At 46.0% G+C, this 15,748-nt stretch overlaps 1 protein-coding gene across 1 annotated transcript in view; it reads right to left on the reverse strand.

Annotated features, from left to right (window-relative positions):
• The window catches only part of LOC124775884 (suppressor of lurcher protein 1-like), a 310,233-nt gene that overhangs the window by 14,552 nt on the left and 279,933 nt on the right, over positions 1 to 15,748 (reverse strand). Inside the window, exons 9-10 of the mRNA XM_047250717.1 lie at positions 12,965 to 13,151; positions 5,881 to 6,071 (exon numbers count right to left, since the gene is read on the reverse strand). Coding sequence (XP_047106673.1) covers positions 5,881 to 6,071; positions 12,965 to 13,151 — 378 coding nt within the window. The remainder of the gene's footprint in view (positions 1 to 5,880; positions 6,072 to 12,964; positions 13,152 to 15,748) is intronic.

Below are 15,748 nucleotides of genomic sequence, written 5' to 3' on the forward strand. Positions count from 1 at the left end.
ACATGCCCATTTGATAAGAGCAGTCCCAGATTAGTCTAGATCGATAATATTTGTTTCATCAATATGCAACAACAGGGACAGTAAAAGACGGAGGCTAACTGGTAATCCACCAGCGACAGCACTGCTCTAACCTATGTTGCCTGCTATCGCCATGCACCAGCCACGCTCATTTGCTGCTGGAGTACTGTTTATTCTTCATGTTTGCTATCGCTGATACTACATATCGATAAAACAAATGTCGCATTGGACTAATTATCTAACGCTTAATCGAATGAGTACGTAAAATTCTCTTTTAATAATCAATTTCGTTTGTAGCTTTCTGTCAGCGCTAGGCGTCGCGTGAAAGATATGATGAGCAGTATTTGTCTAGTCTGACACCGTTTACACACTGCAAATCGAAATTGCAGGGACGTGCCGAAACAATAGAGGAAAAAAGCGTCTGGTGACCCTTAAGAGACGCAGCCAGTATACAACGTGGCCAGAAACAGCCTGAAAGCTCGTAAGGGTGTTGCAGGAGAGATTGTACTGATAAATAATTATTTAACAAAAAAATTCGATAAGTTTCGTCGTTTCCGAATTATTTAGCATTGAACTTAGCCGCCGGCCGGAGTGGCCGTGCGGTTCTAGGCGCTACAGTCTGGAGCCGAGCGACCGCTACGGTCGCAGGTTCGAATCCTGCCTCGGGCATGGATGTGTGTGATGTCCTTAGGTTAGTTAGGTTTAAGCAGTTCTAAGTTCTAGGGGACTGATGACCTGAGAAGTTAAGTCCCATAGTGCTCAGAGCCATTTGAACCATTTGAACCTAGCCAATCATGTCGCTGCAAGCAGTAATTCAAGCAGCCTGCCAGGGACAATTAGTATCAGTTGTTCTCATTGCATCAATGATATCGCACGAGCCTGCTCCCATCCTTGGCTGAATTTCAATCCTTACTACCCTCCCATTTTTTGTAAACCTCTCTTTATCGATTTTAGGAAACGAAACAAAGAACACGTTTGGCGACACTGTCTGTGGCGCGCCCCTTGAATTTGTGTGTGCAACGGCCTGACTAGGTAACTTTTCAAGATAAATAACTCGTAAATGGCTCATATTGTCGATTTTTTTCCTAATAATTATTTCCCGGCTCAACCTACCCAGTAGCACTCTTACAAGCTTTTCAGGTTGTTCCTGATCACCCTGTATATTATTCGCCCGGTCGTACAAGATAATACAGCCACATCACATTTTTACGAACGAGGGACTTGCCTGCAGCACGACAGATATTAACATGGCCAGTGCTACTATATCTGCAGCACAATGGTCTCTCTGAACTAGACCATTACAGCAACTTCCCTTAAAGTGGGAGCAGAGAGCGGCTTGCTGACAGTGGCGCGCCCGACAGTACTGGACACATGAAAGGTACCAGGTCGTCTTTTCAAGTGAATCCCAGTACGATGGGACGTAGCCATGTGTGGCAGCTTTGAGGATATCGAACACTGCTAGATCAACACACAACCCAAGACCACTGTACCACATAGTCGACTATTAACTGCCTTGGAATAATCAAGAGTATCTCCACAGCTATGTGTTTTTCTCGACATAAGTTTAACTAACAAAACCCAGTACTTTGCAGCCGATGGCAAACCTCCAACGGGAGTCTCATTCCGCAAATCCAGGTTGACCTTAGCGTCTTATGATACATGAAAACCTGTGCCGGACCGGTACTAGAACCCGATACAGCGCTTATCACGAGCGGTAGCCTTACCCACTTCCGCTACCCAAGCACGCAACCTCTTGGGATAGTATTATTATGAGAATCACTTCAGATTAAATTAGAAAATGACACAAACAGAGACGAAGACTTTTGCTTAAAAACTGCTTGGAATCCTGCTCTCTCCTGGTCAAATAACGGACAGAGCTAATGTTACTTACTCATTCGTGGGTAATCAATATTCACAATCGATAACTTCTGAAGATTTACCAGACCATGACATTGTAACACTTGGACCTCCCCATGGGGCCGGCCGGAGTGGCCGAGCGGTTCTAGGCGCTACAGTCTGGAGCCGAGCGACCGCTACGGTCGCAGGTTCGAATCCTGCCTCGGGCATGGCTGTGTGTGATGTCCTTAGGTTAGTTAGGTTTAATTAGTTCTAAGTTCTAGGCGACTGATGACCTCAGAAGTTAAGTCGCATAGTGCTCAGAGCCATTTGAACCAACCTCTCCATGGCCGAGACAGGTACAGTGGTGAAAGGAACACACATCGCACTGTGAATGATTTCAAGACAGTTGTACATACACTACCAAGTAGTTCAGTGTGTTCTTGTTAAATGTCACGGTAAAAACTCACGAGAAGCTTGTTGAAGCGCCCTCACTCCCACGTGCAATAATATTGTGCTCAACAAACAGGTCGTTTTTGTTGGAGCTGTGGCGCTGTTTGTTTACTATGCTGGGAGCGTTGTCTTTCTGCATACGCCACATTACGGCTTTGGTCGGTTGAGACTCGCCCACAGGAGGGTTTAATGGTACAGAGCTCTATAGTTGCATCTATACGTTGAAAATGACTGGGTTTTTCGTGTGGAAATAGAACCATTGGTCTAAGACGTCACCCAGCTGAACATTTTATATGCTGGGACAAACGCAAGTTTCTTACTGGGCTGTACCGACAAATCAATCGATTATTGGAATTGTTGAGTATTATACGAGGAGTAGAAAATGGGATAGTGCACCGTCGTGCATAAATCATATCTCTTTCTGCAAGAGAAAGGTTCTCCAATAGGGTATGTAATTTAACTTGCAAAAATAGGTAACGAGGAGGCACCTCTTAATTTGTGTGGTGGTGTGTAAGGCCAATGTGAGACTTCAGCCACAATTCTCTTCCGTGCATTTACACTAAAGTGAACGTGCATTGCTTCACGTATTACACCTCAATCTGATCTTCCTACAACTGATTATTGTGGAAATTTATTATCCCGTTTTGTGGGACTCAGGCCTCATTCATAAATGTGTGGGCATACTATAAAAATGGATGAATTTGTATATGTGTGTACGCTTGTATGTATGTATGCCTGTACATTCCATATCTCCTTCTACACCACTGGACCAATTTCAGCCAAAATCGGTACACGTATCACTTACAATCTGGAGAGAATTACTGTGGGGGTAAGAACTACGTACTTGTCAAAGGGGGAGGGGCGGTAATGAAAAAGAAGTGTAGCACACGACGTATGAGCTAGCGAACTTTATCCATCCAACATTTGAGAATGATAGCACATTGGGACTTGCTATATACTTTACGTATAATGTAAAACGTGTAAGAAACGTTTTCTCACTGACAACACCCACATACTGATGAAAGGAAAAATGTTTCTCGCTTACTATGTATTCCCATTTCATGCAGAAAACTGCCACATCAGGCATTATGCTTTAATTTTACTTCTTTACTACTAACTGTATTCACGACAAAGTTCTCAGACAGTATGCATCTATGCCACCAATTTAACTGCAAAAATTATTTCACTGTACGACTCATAGCTCAGGAGATAAACACTGAGTTTCGTGAAAAACTGCCGCATCAAGCACGAGTGTTAACTTATTACTACTGAACCCGATTCGCAACACATTTTGAAGACAGTGTCCAAATGTAGCACAGAATGTACCTGCAAAACTATGTCACTGTACCACAAATTGCTCAGGAGATATGACGTCATATAGATTGAGCTTCGTGAGAACGAAACGGCAGGACGAAATTCATTAGCGATACAGATGAAATACATGAGTAAATATGTGTGAAATACGTTAAATATATGCGAAATATGTGTGACATTTGCGTACTGTAGCATATCGATGGGGAAAAAGCTACTCCTAAATCTCTGTATCACTTTCAGTCAAACTTGGTATTCATATTTCTATCTGGAAAGAAATACTGAAAGAAAGAATTAATCAGTAACCTCCACTTTGGGTGGAGTCTATAGAATAGAGAGAGAGAGAAAGGGGGAGGGGAGGTTAAAGAGATGGACAGAGGAAGGGAAGAAGAGAAAATGGGCAGGGGTAGGGGTAGGAGATGGTGGACAAGTGGGGTGGGGGAGGAGTTTGACGAATAGGTGGGAGAGGGGGCACGAAATAATACAGAAAGACAAGAGGAGATGAACAGCGAGAGACGGGAGGATATGGACCGAGAGAGGGGGAGGCAAGGATGGACAGGGTGAGAGCGAGGAGGAGGTGGAGATAAAGGAGAAGGACGAGATAGAGGGGAAGGAGGAGTTGAAGGGGCAGGAGAAGATACTCGTAGACAGGCACTGGGAAGGTGGAGCTGGTGGCGAGAGAGGAGGGGCGGAGAGAGGATGGAGAGAAGGTCCGTGTACATGGGCTAATGGATTAAATACACACCTGTGCGTTACTCATATAGTTCTTAAATAATATATAACCTGTGTTATTCGAATAAAACACACGAGCTTTCGATGTCTCCCCCACTGCCGTCAAAAGTTAAAATCATAGACTACTGCGGTGGCACGGTGTTGCGTTTATACGGGTCTGGAACGTTCCAGAGAGGTCGATGTGACGTATGTGCGGAAGGCGAGTTAGGCATCCCATAGCAGCTCCGGTCCGCCACGGGGCTATCAGCTGCCCAGCTTGTCTCCTTGCGTATGCGTGTTTCGGCCCTCTCAGGAACGTATGAGACGCTGCTATTGCCCTTATATAAGCGGAACACTGTGTCAGGTTGGGTAGTCAGTGATTTTCTCTCCTGATGACTATGGCTGTGACAAGTAGCGAAAGCTGTATTGTTTTATCCCAAGTAACACGGCTTGTAAACCGAGAAGACTTATTGAAGCGCTCCACCGCAAAAGACACTGGCGACACAGTGAAGAACGTGGTTTACGTCTTCGGTAGTTCCAGTTCTACGTGTTCTTGTTTGTGCATCACCATCTACTCATTCCAACACAGTGTCTTCCACATTCGCCTTGTGAAGCACTCGTGAAGCTCTTTGACCATCCCTAACCCTCTATGTGAGATATCTGTTGGCTGCAAGTCGCTATAATAACCTCGTCATCCTACTCCTCCTCCTCCTCCTCCATCTTCGTCACCACAGCCGTTCAAGAGCATTGCCCTTCTCAACAGTTTGCCTCCACACATCTCTGTTGTTTGCTTTTCTCGCTGTAATACCATGCTGAACACTTTTTTCTGACGGATGCGAACGCTGAGGATGTCGTTCAGCTGTCTTCTGGCCGAAACGGCTGAATTGCCCACAGATTCACTGAGAAATTCCGGCTGTATATGGACCAAGTGCAATGTCACATCCAGCCATAGGAAAATGATACCAACAATTTTAGCATGGCAGCACAGAACTGGGTCATACAGATTGGGAAGTTATGAACTTCCACCATGCAATTTCCATTTTCTTTGAGAAGATGAATGAATACTAGGGAGAATGGGGGCGGAAATTTTCAACAGTGGTTCTCGAATATTATTTACTAGAACTTTAAAAATAGTGTCACATGTCTACGTGGCTTTCAAATACTCAATGAAAGTTCCTTGGCCTGCCATAACAATGAGTAACATAGTTTTTGAAGTAAGCCGCGCGGAATTAGCCGAGCGGTCTGGGGCGCTACAGTCATGGACTGTGCGGTTGGTCCCGGCGGAGGTTCGAGTCCTCCCTTGGGCATGGGTGAGTGTGTTTGTCCTGAGGATACGGTAAGAAAACTTTTGTGGGTTTCCAAATAAAAAATACAAAAAGTGAAAGAACAAATCGTAATTCGAGAAAGAAAGAGACATAAACGAGTCCATTAGAGTCTTTAGGATGTTCCTAACCTCAAGGTATGAAAACAGCGTATGTTACAGAACATGCTTTGCATCCAGCGCTTGTCATTTGGTGGAGAAAAGACAGGTGGCAGAGTGGGTTTACTGACCGCTGACGAAGCTGTATCGGGCTACTAGGCTGAGGGCAGTGTCGGGCCGGCTGCCGTGGAACTCGATGCGCATGCGCGGTCCGCTGGCCATGAGCTGCTGCTGCTCGCTTCCGGCAGCGCAGCCGCTCCACAGCTGCTCCACCCGGCCGTCCGTCCACACGTACACCGAAGCCGTCTCTGCAGAGTCACACCTGTACAAAGGAACCGCAGAGGTTATGTACGTCACGGAAACTACTCGAATATGGGTCTATAATCTTTTTGCCAACTCGTTTGCTTCCAGTTACTTCGATTCACCAAGCAGTGTCATTATTTTGTCATAATTATTGTAACTTTGTGATTCACAGATGACCGTGGTTGAGAAGGAAGGTTGGGGGGAAGGTGTTTCCAGCTGGTACCCAACACCCTGTACGCTCAAGCAATGGAACGTTGCGAACACGTTCTGAATGAGACAAATATTTATCTACAGTGTTTATCATCGACATGTTCGTTATTAGTGTGGAAGGTATTAGTGGTGACGGAACTAGGAGCTGCAGAATGTGTGTGTGTGTGTGTGTGTGTGTGTGTGAGAGAGAGAGAGAGAGAGAGAGAGAGAGAGAGAGAGAGAGAGAGCCAGCCGATGTGCGCGAGCGGTTCTAGGCGCTTCAGACTGCAACCGCGTCACCGCTACGGTCGCAGGTTCGAATCCTCCCTCCGGCATGGATGTGTGTGATGTCGTTAGGTTAGTTAGGTTTAAGTAGTTCTAAGTTCTAGGGTACTGATGCTCTCAGATGTTAAGTCCCACAGTGCTCAGAGCCATTTGAACCATTTAGAGAGAGAGAGAGAGAGAGAGAGAGAGAGAGAGAGAGAGAGAGAGAGACTGGGTGTTGCTGTTAATGCTCTGTGCCTTGAAACTTCAAGATAATATTAAATCGTGCTTAATACTGTGCGACACATGCACTTCCTCGAAAGCAGCTGATAGTGTAATGAAAATACGCTGGATTTTCGAAGGCACCACCCACCACCTGATGGAAGTTTCACTACAACGAAAAATCAGTCTACATTAGATGTACAACGTAAGTTATACGTAATTTTAAAAGTGAACAGCTATTTGTTGGCGATTCTGCCGCTTCAAATGGGTAATGGAGCTACTTGTTTTTAATAAAAGCATTGTTATTCGTGACTGATTTTTTTTATGCTTAAAATTAATCACCACATGACCATACAGAGTAGTGTCTGTCTGAATACGCCTAGACTGTGATCGTATGGCCTAGCACTTCTAGGCGCTTCAGTCCGGAACCGGTGTGCTGCTACGGTCACAGGTTCGAGTCCTGCCTTGGGCATGGATGTGTGTAATGTCCTTAGGTTAGTTAGGTTTAATTCGTTCTAAGTCTAGGGGACTGATGACCTCAGATGTTAAGTGCCATAGTGCTTAGAGCCATTTGACTGTGATGGTAACTCCGGACTCCGACACGGTGATTTTGAGAGAAGACACTTTATGTTGTCATACATTACCTTTATTTGTATTTGCTTGGGTACACAGTCAGAACTCTCACGTAGCATTTCCCGTCCAGAGACTTCCGGTAACAGTCTGTAGGTAACATCAGTAATTCTGCTAAGCAGACGAATATAGAAAAGTGAAGAATACGTTTATCACAAAGGCAACAGAGTAAATACATTAAAAAAACTGAATTATATGACCCAGAAAATCATCTTGTGGAATAATTGCTAATTATGTTTGACGCCGGCCTGGGGGACCGAGCGGTTCTAGGCGCTACAGTCTCGAACCGCGCGACCGCTACGGTCGCAGCTTTAAGTAGTTCTAAGTTCTAGGGGACTGATGACCACAGCAGTTAAGTCCCATAGTACTCAGAGCCAGCTAATTATGTTTGACGTGTTTCACATACATCTGCAGATTACAAATCTCATGCAGTTTCCTAGATTTAATTTAATCGACTTAATCGCACATAAAGTACTTTGGTTCATATTCGTTCTCTGTGAACATATACCTGAAATAGCGGGTCACATGATAGTATAATATCGAGGGTTGAACTTTAATAGTGGCTACTATTTATTTACAGCTCGTAGAAAGTAGATACGTGTTTCAAAGTTTTACAGCTTGTAGAAAGTAGATACGTGTTTCAAAATTTAAAAAAAAAAAAAAAAAAAAAAGGCTCTGAGCACTATGGGACTTAACTGTTGTGGTCATCAGTCTCCTAGAACTTAGAACTACTTAAACCTAACTAACCTTAGGACATCACACACATCCATGCCCGAGGCAGGATTCGAACCTGCGACCGTAGCGGTCGCGCGGTTCCAGACTGTAGCCCCTAGAACCGCTCAGCCACTCCGGCCGGCTTCAAAGTTTTACTGACCTTCAAAGTCGTCACCAGCATTGTGTATAACCCGTTGCCAGCGATGTGGAACTCGTAGGCTACTCTTAGGAGTGCCAGTTGTGTCGACAGTTCGAGCGGCCCGGTCTGTTACCCGACGAATTTGTAGCAGTTCTGAAGCGAATGCCGTGGAGTGTTTCCTTCAGTTTATATATCGAGTTCAACTCACGAGGGATAAAGTAATGGGTGTGCAGTATGTGGTATAGAACTTAGCAGACCCATCAGTCATACAAATCAGTAACAGCTTGTACTGTACGTGCTTGAGCATTGTTCTGCCAAATGATGGTCAGGTCCAGCAGAAAGTCTCGTCACTTCTGCCTGTAAGCTGGTTGTAGGTTCTGTTCCAAACATGGACAGCATAGAGACAGAAGTGATGACACTTTCTGCAGGACCTGACCATCATTTTGCAGGACAGTGCTCAAGCACGAACAGTGCAAGCTGTTACTGATTTGTTTGGCTGACGGGGTTGCTAAGTGCTATACCACCTACTGCACTCCCCTGGCTTAAACCATCGTGAGTCGAACTCGATTTCTAAACTGAAGGAAACACTTCACGGCAATCGCTTCAGAACTGCTACAAATTGTCGGGTAACAGACCGCGCAGCTCGAACTGCTAAGTGTATCCTACGACTTCCACATCGCTGGCAAAGGGATATACACTATACAAGTGACTACTTTGAAGGTCAGTAAAACTTTGAAACACGTATCTATTTTGTAGGAGCTGTAAATAAATAGTTGCCACTATTAAAGTTCCAACCCTCGTATATAGTAGTTTTCGGAACACGATAAACAGAAAGATCACACCCACTCGCCGTTTGGTTGCAGCTGGTTAATTATTTGTGTGGTGTCTTACGACGACTCGGTACTCTCCCGCTGCATCATTCTAGTATTAGGTTAACGGCTGCTCCAAGCTCTCACGCGTCACGCGCCTCAGCGTTGCGACACTAACCTAAGTTTCTCATTCGTTTCGCAGACGTAGTGCTATTCACGGTAACCATGCTCAGCGTACAGTGAAGGTTTCAGACTTTTAAGATTCCTCAGACTCTGCCCCATTTTCTGCGAGCCCTTTCTCGTTACTTCTGCAGTATCTTTTTTTGTATTTGTATTTCAATGAAGGATTTCTCTTCTCTTGGAAATTTTCTGTTATATACTTCATCTGTACTTACCAATTTTACAAAGTTCAGCTCGTTCTGCAGGACCATATAACAATCACACGTGCTCTTGTTGCACTTCTGAGGGGATACATAGCTCGGACAGTTCGCAAATCGATTCCGGACATTCCATGACGTAAGCAGTCTATATCCTCTGGTACCGTGCGCCGGGGAATTTGAATCCCCGCCAGACGTTCGAATGGTTCAAATGGCTCTGAGAACTATGGGACTTAACATCTGTGGTCATCAGTCCCCCTAGAACTTAGAACTACTTAAACCTAACTAACCTAAGAACATCACACACATCCATGCCCGAGGCAGGATTCGAACCTGCGACCGTAGCAGTCGCGCGGTTCCGGACTACGCGCCTAGAACCGGTAGACCATCGGGGCCGGCCCGGCAGACGTCATGGACGTCGAAGACCCAAAGAGGTCTCTGCACCATCTCACCGTAAGCTGTGGCGGCGGCCGCCTCCTGGCCCGCTTTTAGTGTGAGGGCGCCACAGTGGAACACGTGGTCCCAGCGGGCCAATAGTGGCGCCCCCGATAGCATACTTAAGCGCCTGTCTCGCGCTCAGCCAGACCCTCCTACGGTCCCAGCGCCTTCTCCAGAATCACGTTGACCTTTTTGACGCTTGGTGTAACCAGTGGCTCCTGAAAATCAACCCTTCCAAGACCCAGGCAATCATCGTAGGTCATACCACTCGCTCCTTCCGGCTCCTGGATTTCTCCCTTAACGTCTGCGCCCGTCCTGTCCGCCTCTCCTCCACCCTCACCTACCTTGGCCTCACCATTGACCGTCACCTCACCTGGATCCCTCATCTCCGATCCATCCAATCCAAAGCCCACAACTGTCTCCGACTCCTCAAACTCCTCTGGCCGGACATGGGGGTTGCATCCATCTACCATCCTCCACACCTACAAATTCTTACTCCGTCCCATCCTCTGTTATGCCAGTCCTGCCTGGATATCTGCCCCCCACCCAAATTCTACAAGTCCCTCCAGATCCTTGAGCGTCATGCACCCCGCCTCGCCTTCCGTATACACCTACCGTCCCCCACGCAGATCCTCTATGACCTCATTCCTTTCCCCCATCTGCCCCTGTTCCTCAAACATATCCGCATACTCTACACCAGCCACCGCCTTGATCCCCCTCACCCCCTGGATGCTCCTCTCCCATCCCCGCCCCCTGCCACGCCTTCACTGTTGTGTCCCCCCTATCCTCCATCTCAACACCCTTCATCTCCTTTCCCAAGGTGGCTTCCATCAACTCCCCCTCCCAGATGATGCCCTCTCTCCCTCCATTTATCCCTCCTATCAACTCTGATCCTCATCCCCCCTCCTTTCCTCTGTCCTTTCCCTGGGTTCCCTCTTCCCCCCTTCCCTCCTGTGTTTCTCCCCACCTAACCTCTCCCTACCTCCCTTCTCCCTCTCGAGTCCTTTTGTCTTCCCATCCTCTGCCTTCCCCACTCCCTGTCGCGTCTGCCCAGCACCCCCCAGCCCTGTTATGGGTCCTCATCCTCCATTGGCTCCTTTCCCCCCTCCCCCCTTCACTTTTCCTCACCTTCCTCCTTTTTTATTTTCCCATCATCTGATCAGTCCCCCCCCCCCCCCCCATCTGCTCTCGGCTGTGGTATGTCATATTTTAGTGCAGTGTTCCAGTGACTGCTCATTGTTGTTTCGTCGTTTCCTGTGTTGTGAACACAAACCATGCTGTCGCTGGGTGTGAATTTTATGACTTTTACGAACAGAAACCAGACTGTCACCGTGTTTTTTAATTGTCTGTCTATTATTTTACCTGTGTGCTTCATATATATTTTATTAGCATCATCATCCTTTTGTTCTCTGTTTTAAGTTCCACGACATTTTCGCCATGTTACACTTCGTCTCCGATTTTGTCGCCTGTTTTTTATTATATATTATCTTCTCCTTTTTTGAAACAAAGTCTGTAGGCTGAAGAGCGGCATACTAAGCTGCTGCCAGCCCTCCCCCTTCGGGGGGAATCGAAATTCAATAAAGAAAAAAAAAAAAAACTCTGCCAGCAGTCTAACATCGCGTTGCGTCTCAGGACATTTCGTCTCAGACAGCGTATTGACTTCGTGTTTCTATTCCAGTGGACGTGGTTGTCTTGTTTGGTTCGTTACTTTGTTGTCCGTTCTTGTTGTGTCGTAAGGTCCTCCGTTGGTCGTGTCTGTCCTCTCCCGTTGTGTTGTTGTTCGCGGGACGCCCCGCGGGTCCCGCCGCGCTACCGTCAGTACTACCCCGCGACCGCTCCGGTCGCCGTTACAACTTATCGTATTATTGGAACCTCGGAGAAAAAATGATCTCCAGTACTGATGAAAAGAGCGACATATGTCACAGCACTACGCTTATCAGACACAGTATATCGTCTGGTCTGATGTTTCAGGATGTGCAGCTAAGCCTTAGTCAAAGACATATTCACGTTAACAGTTTTTTGAGAATCTGTTATGGTCGGCTCACCGTTCCTATCAAGAGTGCTCTGTGGCCGACTTTAAATATTCATTTCTTTTAAAATGAAACTGTCGTAAATATCATACACTCCTGAAAAGTTTGTGATTGTACCCGGCCGTCGGTTGCTGCCTGAGACTAATTAACACCATTCCTCATTGATTAGTTCGACTGTCTGGATCGACAATTCTGCTAAGACATGAGGGAATGACTCCCATGGTACTAGAGGGAGCTGTAGAGGGCAAAAACTGTAGAGGAAGACAGAGATTGGAATACGTCAAGCAAATAATTGAGGACGTAGGTTGCAAGTGCTACTCTGAGATGAAGCGGGAAGCGGTTAGCACAGGAAAGGAATTCGTGGCGGGCCGCATCAAACCAGTCAGTAGACTGATGACCAAAAAAAAAAAAAATAATAAAAAAAATAAAAAAAACAAGCCACTGTGAGAGGATGACGGACGTAGAGGTTAACGCACCTGTCCCGTGAGCGGGAGACTGAGGTTCAAATTTTCGTTTGTCGATTCCGTCTGCAGATATACGTCAGAGATAACCTTGCTGGAGAATTTTAATGGGAGTTAATCTTCAGCTAAATATGATTCTCTAAGCGCAATTTGTAAGACAAATTGCTAGGGGATGCCGGTGAACATTAGTGTCTGCGTGATTTTATTAAAACAACGCCTATGTATATATGAGCAGTAGCCTAGCTGTATTATTTTCAGAGTTCCTGTTCAAGTAAATCCTTTTGTACGCTCCTTGTTGTACGCATTAAAAGTTTCTTCAGTAAAGAGCTAAAACTATGACATCTACTGACTAATGAAGATAACATTTATCATGGTTACGATCTGTGGAACACGCAACTAGCAGTGTTTCACTAGATTTCACAACCACTTTAAGCATTAAAAGTTTCTTCAGTAAAGAGCTAAAACTATGACATCTACTGACTAATGAAGATAACATTTATCATGGTTACGATCTGTGGAACACGCAACTAGCAGTGTTTCACTAGATTTCACAACCACTTTACGTCGGACCCCCCCCCCCCCCTTACAGAAGATTCCACGTTAAGGCTCATGAGGAGAGCGCGACCGCCGCGGGCTCACCGCGCGCGCTCCGCCGGCGACTGCAGGCCGCTGAGCAGCAGCCGCACCCGCTGCCTGCCGCGCGCCTCGAAGTCGAAGCGGCAGCGCGCGTGCGCGGCGCTGCCCGCCGGCGCCCCCACCATGCCGCTCCTGGCGCCGTCGCTGCTGATGGTCGCGCCGCACTGCGCCGTCACTGGCTCAGCGGCGTCTGTAAGGCACGCGGCGGGTCCCAGCGTCTCAGAAATGTTCTAACAACGATAAATGATTTGCACGAATACTTCTTGACATTTAGCATGCAGAGTGGAAAAATCTACCTGTTAATAAGGACACATGAGGTTAAAATACAATGAATCGACAAAAAAAAAAAAATCAAATAATCATAGTTCTGGAATACACCGCTGTTGAGTTGCGGCCACAAAACGAGAGGCAATAATTTCTATCGCTATCGCTTGCGCCATTGTCCCGCCTTGTGCGCGGGGTTGGCGTGGTTAAATCGGATTTCGCATGTTAATTTGAAGGGGTGGCGGGATGCCCTTCCTGCCGCCACCCCGTACCCCTCGGGACGGAATCAGAGTACCCCATGTAAATCATGGAAAAGTGCGGATGCGTTTCAAATGTCTGTGAGTCGTGTAATTGGGGCGGGACGTGGGGACCAGCCCTGTATTCACCTAGACGGACGTGGAAAACCGCCTAAAAACCGCATCCAGGCTGGCCGGCGCACCGCCCTCGTCGTTAATCCGACTGGTGTATTCGATCGGTGGCCGGTGCGTCTACCCGAGTCCAGGAAGCAGCGCATTAGCGTTCTCGGCTAACCTGGCGGGTCAAAACGAGAGCCAATCCGTCTGCGCCCAAATATATGTGTTTAAAATAACGTGCAAAATGCCGCAGTTACCAATTAAATCAGCTGAATATAATGGTTTCTGCTGAAGAATCGAAGCTAGGCGAACTTTATAGGAGTTTGAAAATTCCCGTCACGAACTTCTACGGCTTGTAGAGGAGAGTGAGTACCTAATATTTAGAATAGGACCTTATGTCGTGAAATGGACCGTTTCCGTTCTATGACGTCTTAAATTCGGATGTTCAACTCCTCCACTTCTGTTTGAGCTATTGAATTAGGCATGTTGCAGTACAGCTATTAGGTAACAATTTGAAAGGAAACGTAACGAAACATCCATTTATTCCTTAAGTTTAAACATTACTTGTTTACATCATTCCACAACAAGGAAGAACCCATCAAACTGTGCGTACAGAATATAATGTTTAAAAATTAATGCAAACGAACATGCTTAAGTGATAATAGATGTTTCGTTTCTCAAACAGAAGTGGATTAGTTCAACATCTGAGTTGGAACCGTGGTAGAAAGGAAACCATAAGTTTGCGGGAAAGGGTTTCTGCTCGAAATATTACTCACTCCCCTTTGCAAGCCCTAGAAGTCTGTGAAAGAAATTGTCGAACACCTTGTAGAGAGGGTGATTCTGTCATCGTGTTACAAACTTTCTGGGTCGATAGAGATGGAAAAATGTACCGTTGTTCCTAATATTGTAGGGTAGGCACCTTTCAGGCGTCAGCATGAATAAAAAAAAAAAAAAGTCTACAGATGTTGGGCTCTAAAATGCGTGTCTGAGGAGCTATGAACACTTTTTCATCTTCGCTAGTGTGAAACAATTCTCAATTCGACAAGTTCCCCAACTCTCAAGGCATGAATTTTAGAACCCATTTTCACAGGACTTTTTCTTCTTTTGGTCCGTACTACCACATCTGAAAGATGGCTACCGTACCGTCGCAGCAACAACAGTACCAGTACTTGTGTTCCACTGACAAGGGTACCAGAACGGTTTTCGCTTGTAACCTTCGACTCATCCTTTTCCAGTACAGGGACCCTTACCAAAAGTTGATACATTTTTTCTTTCTCCATCATACTAGACTGTCTGTATCATCATCAAGGAATCATCCTTTGTAGACATAAAATTACAGATTCCGGGGCTGTAGATTAGTAAGGGCGACAGTGATGGATGCACTGCTAACCACACTCAAATGTATTGGCTTAGCTGGCCAATCAGTGGGTATTATTTCATACCTGTAGCTTCACAGCGATGCATTTGCGGTTAATAGAGAAATGAGGTTCTGGCATTATTATCAGGTTGATTTTCTCCACCTCAGCTCTAGAGTAAGTACAGGCTACCTTGCCAGTTAAACTGTGTGCAAAATTTGGCTTTACTGTACGTGGAACGGGTTGGTCGGGAGAAGAAGAATTTATAGGGACAAACAAACTAACAAAACACCCCTTCAGTGGGAGGTCACTAGTTCAGTCTGTAGTAAGGTTCATTTGAAACTCTTGTGTTAACAACTATGACAGGAAAAATATTAGCTGCTAAAATCTCACAATGTGTCCGGGAGGTGCATCCTCGTAGATCATCATTCTCTGGGATGTCTGTATTACACTTCACGAAACAGACATGGTCAACATTTAAGAAATGTACAAAATAAACCATCAGTTTGAACCATGAACACCAAATGGAACACCACAGCGTTCACAAAGTCTCCCACCGTCAAGATCGAAGGCGAACTCCTTGGGAGTTATAAAACGTGCAGGACGTTCACGTAGGAATCCCCTCTCATAGAATGCATGTAGAATCATGTACAGGACGGTGACGAGAGCTGCTGGAATGTGATGGCACGCAACCGAATGCGAAACAGTCTGTCGTGAAGCTCATCGTGAAACTGGCTATCTTTTAAGGCGTAGCTGAAGATAGTGCGATAACATGTTTTACAGGCACGAAAAAAAAAATCCAGAGGCGGAGTTCG

This window comes from Schistocerca piceifrons, chromosome 2, assembly GCF_021461385.2.
Source record: "Schistocerca piceifrons isolate TAMUIC-IGC-003096 chromosome 2, iqSchPice1.1, whole genome shotgun sequence".
NCBI lineage: Eukaryota > Metazoa > Arthropoda > Insecta > Orthoptera > Acrididae > Schistocerca > Schistocerca piceifrons.